The sequence below is a fragment of the Pyrus communis genome, chromosome 4 (assembly GCF_963583255.1).
Source record: "Pyrus communis chromosome 4, drPyrComm1.1, whole genome shotgun sequence".
Taxonomy (NCBI): domain Eukaryota; kingdom Viridiplantae; phylum Streptophyta; class Magnoliopsida; order Rosales; family Rosaceae; genus Pyrus; species Pyrus communis.
In genome coordinates this window covers 28999826-29006261 of record NC_084806.1, presented here as the reverse complement: position 1 = coordinate 29006261, position 6436 = coordinate 28999826, and the positions used below count along the sequence as shown (strand labels likewise).

The 6436-nt window shown below is 38.7% G+C and overlaps 1 protein-coding gene across 2 annotated transcripts; it reads left to right on the top strand.

Annotated features, from left to right (window-relative positions):
* Positions 1-3017: 3017 nt before the first annotated feature.
* LOC137731616 (octanoyltransferase LIP2p, chloroplastic-like) lies at positions 3018-5799 on the top strand. 2 transcript variants are annotated; one of them, XM_068470772.1, is made up of 6 exons: positions 3018-3197; positions 3270-3314; positions 3768-3959; positions 4032-4296; positions 4464-4614; positions 4835-5799. In XM_068470772.1, the coding sequence occupies exons 3-6, from the start codon at positions 3790-3792 to the stop codon at positions 5155-5157; spliced, it is 909 nt and encodes a 302-aa protein (XP_068326873.1). In that variant the 5' UTR covers positions 3018-3197; positions 3270-3314; positions 3768-3789; the 3' UTR covers positions 5158-5799. The 2 variants fall into 2 exon arrangements, with proteins under 2 accessions (XP_068326873.1, XP_068326874.1); XM_068470773.1 differs by lacking the exon at positions 3270-3314 and having other exon boundaries at positions 3018-3219.
* The last annotated feature ends 637 nt before the right edge of the window (positions 5800-6436 follow it).

Below are 6436 nucleotides of genomic sequence, written 5' to 3'. Positions count from 1 at the left end.
CAGTTAGCAATAGAATTGAGGGGCAACAGAGAATACCACCAAGATGCTAGGCTAACCAACAAGTTCCTGCATCTAACCAACAAGTTCCTAAACAATCTTAACTTATAGTTAAGATTGTCTTCAAATGCCACACAATGGTTGGAGAACTTGAAAATGTGATTTCTAGAGGACACACTGCCATATTCTCCACTAAAAATGGGAAGCGCGTGCATCTTAAAGTTGAGGGGAAAAGGATTATGTTCATCAATATACTTCGGATATGGCTTCTGGTAGGTGATCCTAAACAGTTGGCGAGCCTAAGGTTGAGCATTCTGGACCACCATCCTCATTAGTTCGGCTAACTCTTCTCTGAGTTGATGGTTGGCTATATTATTAGGTGGGGTATTAGGAGGTTCCCACTTCGGGCTTCGATCATTGCCCGAGAAAGTTTCCTTTTTTAGTTCAGCCTTCCTCGATCTGGCCCCTCCTCCCTTATTAGCCAATGGTGGTAGCCTATAAGGGGGAGGTTTGTCCACAGTTGTGAGCTCAACTTTCCCACTGGATTCTCCAATTAATTGAGGCATCCTATAATTATTTCTTTCTTGCCCGTTCTGCCCCCTACTATCTAGTGAAAATAATAGAGGGTCAGGCAATTCTGTTTCCAAGATCTCTTCTAATACTGGCTGACTAACTCCAGATCCTTCCTTGTTTTTCCCTTTATCCTTCTTTTCCTCAAGCAAAGGAAATATGGGCACAACGGGTTCTTTTTCAAGGTTTGCTTATCTCATCCTTTCCTTGGCATAACCATTTTTTGGAGTAAAGTACTCCAGATCTAATCTTCTTTGTAGACTTCCTTTTAAGGAATAGAGTCTACTTACTTCTCATCTGGTTTCTAAAGTAATCTTCTCCATACTTTTCAACACTTGCACCATGGTGGCTTATAAGTCTTCATTAGTTACCTTTCCTCTTGACTTCTTAGATGCAGTCAGACTCTCCAAAGTAGTTGGTCCTCATAGGGAAGGGAAATCTTCTGGATGGTCTGTCATGCTTGATCTTAGTAGACACTAGGGTGGCTCGTATTCTATGTTCCACCTGAAGGTTCGCTCATTCTTTCTCCTTCTTGGCATACAAGACTAATATGATCCCACGGAGCGTGCCAAAACTATGTTCAGGCAAAGATTTCTCTAGAGAAGGCTCCTTGGACCTCAGCACAGCTCCCCAAGGGATTGGCACTTTAGATGTATATGTTTGGTAGTCAGGCTCTTGCTTGCCTAGTGTGTTGCAATAAGAGCTTAAAGTTAGTTCTGAAAATGTGCCTTTGTGGGGCCTTAAGTGTAGGTCTTGGGGCTCGCAATCAAAACTAACTAAATGTTTAGGCATGCCACTGCTATCTCAATATAGCAGATGTTCAACAAGTGTGTTTTAAGTTGATTACTTGCGCCCCAAGTTACTCCAACTTCTTGTTACCAAAGAATTGTCACAGATGGGTTGTATTAAGTTCTTTTTCTCGCCTTGTAAATAAGGAGTCTTAGTTCATGGTCTTGCATGTTTGAATGAAGGGAGTCCAGAGCCCCTTAAGTTATTCGTTTAATCCTAAACTGATATTTAATGAAAACATATCCATTAAGCTAACCAGATCCAGATGCAAATGAGACTCTTAAAATAGAAAAACAAGTGGAAATAACTTGAATACATGCTGTAGAATGCATTAAGCAATAGATCTACTAATTTAGAAAACGAACGAAGAGCTTTGGGCAAGATTTAACATTGTCTGGCAAGGTTGAACTTCTTGCAGTCACTTCTCTTTGAATTTACAGGGGTTGTATGCTAAAAAGGGAATCAATACTACAACACTGAGGGAGGTAGCAGAGCTTTTACACTAGACAAAAGATAACTTTCTAAGGAAACTATTGCTAAAATGACTGAATATGGGTTGATATCAGCTTTCGAGTGCAAATCTGGCTTGAGAGCAGAGTTTGTATGTTTGTTTGATTGGTTGTTTAAGTGTCTTTGTCTCTGGGGCCTGCCTTCCCTTTTATAGACAATTTGGCCCAACTATTGTAGTTTTTGCTTTTACCTGAAAGCACTTAGAGGGTAGTGAGTCATCGACTTTTTACTAACAATGTCATTGGAAAGTGCTCTTTGGCTGATAGTAGGTTAGTTTCCATCACTTGTCATTTCAATTATAGGCAAGTGGCTTGTATCTTGGCTGAGAATGCTTTAATTTGCTTCTGGGTTCAATGCTGGGCTTTGGGCAAGTCTCCCTTTTAGTTGGCATCCTTGGGTTTCCTTAATTAAAGCCCAATATTCAAATATTAACCCAAACAGAGGTACTATAGCCATTCCAAACCATCCAACGACAATAATGAAATAAGATATGAATAATGGATTTAACACCAGACCATATAGAAGATCGTTTGTAACAAGAAGAGTATAAACGACCATGTAGCTGGAATCGCTCTCGAAAATAAACACTCAATGGAGAATCAAAAGTAATAATAACGCATCCAAGTTTTAAGAGAACAGTAGGATTTGGAGAGCAAAGATCACGTAGTCCCAAACCACCCTCATTTTTCAGTGCACAAATTTGTGACCAAGAAACCATGACAATCTTTTTTAAGGTCACCTCATCTGACCATATAAAATTGTGAGCCCATCGCTTAAGAGACCTCAACAAGGAAGAATGCCACTGATAAATAGAAAAACTATGCAAAAGCATACTCTACAAAAGCATATAGAAGAATTCGACGAAAAACTTTATGAATTTACTATCTATATTCTATAATTAATTGATTAAACAAATTTAATATTAATTATTTTTTATTAAAATGTCTATAATATAAATAATTTTGGTCATACCTAAAAATTCTTTGAATTAAGCACCATCTAATTTCCATCGTAAAAGCCAAACTCTTGGGTGCTAAAAGAAAAATATGAGATTTTTGTGATGTATCACAAATACAACTAAATAAACCAAGTGTTATAATATAAATAATTAAATACTTGGAAAAATAAAAAAATCCGAGTCTTCATATTAGATAACCCGACGCCCTGAAAACTTCTCTCTTGCTCGCAGGCTCGCAGCCTCGACGACTCCTCTCCTTTCCAGCGGTACGAAAAATGGAGGGCTATGATTGTCTGGGTTCGATCAAACGGCTGCAAAACTTCTCTCTGCTTGTGTCCCTGCGACGTTGACAAGGAGGATCACAATTCACAGCGTAAGAGATTCAATCAGTTTCGGTAATTTCTCAATTTAGGGTTGTAATTCAATTCAATTCTCTGAATGACAGGTCACTGGGCTAGGTGCTTTCTTTGGCTCGTTCCTTCTTGTTGAGGTATGCTGCTGTTGTCATTGTGGTTTCCACAAATGCAAATTCTGTGCCTTTGTTTCATATGGAATCAATCAAAACACTTCTGAATTTGTTCAACCTATCTTCGTTAGATTAACTTCACCTCTAAGCTTCCAACAAGAAATATTAGTTTGATTCGCTTCAATATCAATGTCAAAACGCTTTCAAAGTATTAGTTTATTGGGAACAGACTGTCAGATTCAACCTTTGCATATATATTTTTAGCTCCTTCTTGTAAGTTGTCAACTGTAACAGATTTTGTCTGCACCACAATTGCAATGTAATTTTTGGGGTCTTTCATGTTGATTATGCTTTTTATTAATATTGTTTCGACCAATGTGAATGTATTGTTGGCTGCACTGTGCATGTTTATCATGTTTTTCTAAATTTCCGTTGCCTTCCCAACTACGTTCTCATTCCCAGTCCATTTCATTGTAGGAGCCCAAACACCACCTAAAGTATGACTCTTGGGGTGACTCATTGTGTCGCCGCTGTTCCAACATACCCAATCTCTAAGCGTCGACATAAACCTCCTCGGTCTTTCTCTCTGCGGATCTTATCAAAATCGAATCAAGTTTCAGATCTTAAAACTCAGCAGTCGACCTTTTATTCTCTCGAGCCAACAAGAGAGTGAGTTTCCAAATCATTTCATATACTCATAATGTCCCACGGAACCCACCTGGTCAACTCGGACTTGTGCAGGTGTGAGTGCTTCAATATGTACAAGCAGCAGGTTCCTTATAGTCAGGCATGGGATTGGCAGAAGAGCATAGTTGAGGATAAAAAAACTCTGATAGAGAGGAATGAGCATTGCCCAGACTCACTGTTTGTCCTTCAGCATCGTCCTGTGTTTACCTTGGGAACTGCTAGTTCAGAACAGTTCCTTAATTTCGATATCAAGGATGCTCCGTTCGACATTTATCGAACTGAACGTGGCGGCGAGGTTACATATCATGGTCCGGGTCAGGTACTTCAATGCCTGAATTTAAACATTTATGTTTTCGAAGATGTTGCCATTGTAATTTGAACTTGTTAGCCCATCGTGATAAAGTAGGAATCAAAATCTGAACGTGTGACTTAATTGTTTATAGGGTCAGTTTTTCTAACCTTGGATGCATACGTTTTTCATTGTAGATAGTTATGTACCCTATTATGAATCTACGAAATCACAAGATGGATCTTCATTGGTACCTCAGGTCACTTGAGGAGGTGATTATCCGTGCTCTTTCAAAGACATTCTGTATCAAGGCATCTCGGCTTGAGGGCCTCACTGGTGTTTGGTATGGTATGCATCTTAAAACAAAGGCATGCTGTCTCCTTCCTTTTGTATTATAGCTTATTATCATTGCCAATACCGGGTTGTTGCTCTCATAGCTTCCTTACAAGTAGTGGTTCCTTGTTCTTAATTTAGTCATGTTGAAAAAAAGTTTAAAAACCAAGAATATTGGTATTGAAACTGGCAGCTGGAATTTTCCTGTGATGTTTATATTTGAATTTTTCTTCAGGAAACCAGAAACTGGCAGCCATTGGAATACGAGTCAAACAGTGGATAACATATCATGGCTTAGCAGTGAATGTGAATACAGACTTGACCCCTTTTCGTTGGATTGTACCTTGTGGGTTACAAGGCTATCAGGTTGGAAGCATTAAAGGCTTGCTTGAGGAATTTCAGACATCTGCAGAGTGTGGAATAGCAGATCTACCTGATCCCGATGATGGCCAGCTACTTGATATTACTTGTAGATCTTTGATCCATGAGTTTTCAGAAGTTTTCCAGGTTAGAATCAATTATGAAACCATGTCAAGTTTGGATTTACAAGCCATCTGAATCTGAAATAGGAATGAATTTATTCGAGGGCTACATTTCTAAATCCTTTGTCGATCTGAATGGATATGGCATGTTGACGATCTCTGAGCGTTTTATTTTTAAAGAGTCCCCTGAGAAGTAGGTCATGACAACAGCAGAACATTAGAGCAGGATTACATATTGCTACTTTTACATCCTTAGAAGTAACAACCTAGCATACTTTTCAGTGCCACTATAAAGTCGCCTGGGGTCACATAGATAGCATTCAATTTCCGATGGAGGTTCTTAATACCGTTGTAACAACTTTTGCTACAACAGTTGTAATAAAAACCGTCAGTTTGAATGAAAACTTGAGTGTACTTAGACTGAAATTGATAGGGCTCTCAACTTGTATTTAGCGATGCACGTTATAAGATCTACATGAGAAGATTAAGGTTCGAATCCTTGCTTTCCACCAGACTGATTTCTGTGCATGATGATGTCATTGTATTGGTTAAATTGACACATTACCTTGAAGAGCCTTTCAAGCTAATTGCATTTGATACTGGGAAGAGCTTTTCTACGAAGCTGTGCAACTAGTTCCTTACATCTTTAATACTTGTGGTTAATACGATGGCTATCATATTGATATAGGTGACAGTTTTGTGTCGATACATGTTGATATGGTGCACGAAAGAAAAATACAAGTTGCTACTATATGTACATCATGGAATACAATAATCTGCTATCATTCCATATCTGCAGCAAAGCAGAAAAAAACTTGATAAAGTTCTAATATGAACACATAATACCCAATCTTAATGAAACAAAAATTGAAATGAAATCAAGAAAAGGGGAGAACAGATCAAGGGGTAACATCATTGCAAAACCGATAAAGGTCGAGGTTGTCTTTTTTAGGAAGGTGGCTGAGAAGTGCTCGGATACTGATGAAGTTTTGAACATGCCAACACTCGCTGGTCCAACGTATACCCCTGGAATGGGCCGTGGAGCTTGTTTCAAATTTCAATGGCTGACGACAGACCAGTTACTCAAGCTGCATTTCAAGCAAGAAGAAGAAATGCGAGCAGTTCTTCATTTGTGGCAAGTGTTTTAACTTTGACTCTTGATCGTCGTCTTAGTTGCATAATGTTGCTCTTACACGAAATCACGGCTATTTGTTACTGTGGTTCTACGTACATGTTCAAATTAAAGGATGCAATTAAAGTTAATTTAATTAAGATTGCTACGTACTAATGCTTCACAAGAAGCATGAATCCAATCACAAAATTGTACGAGTAATAGTAGGCTAGTAGTTAAGCCT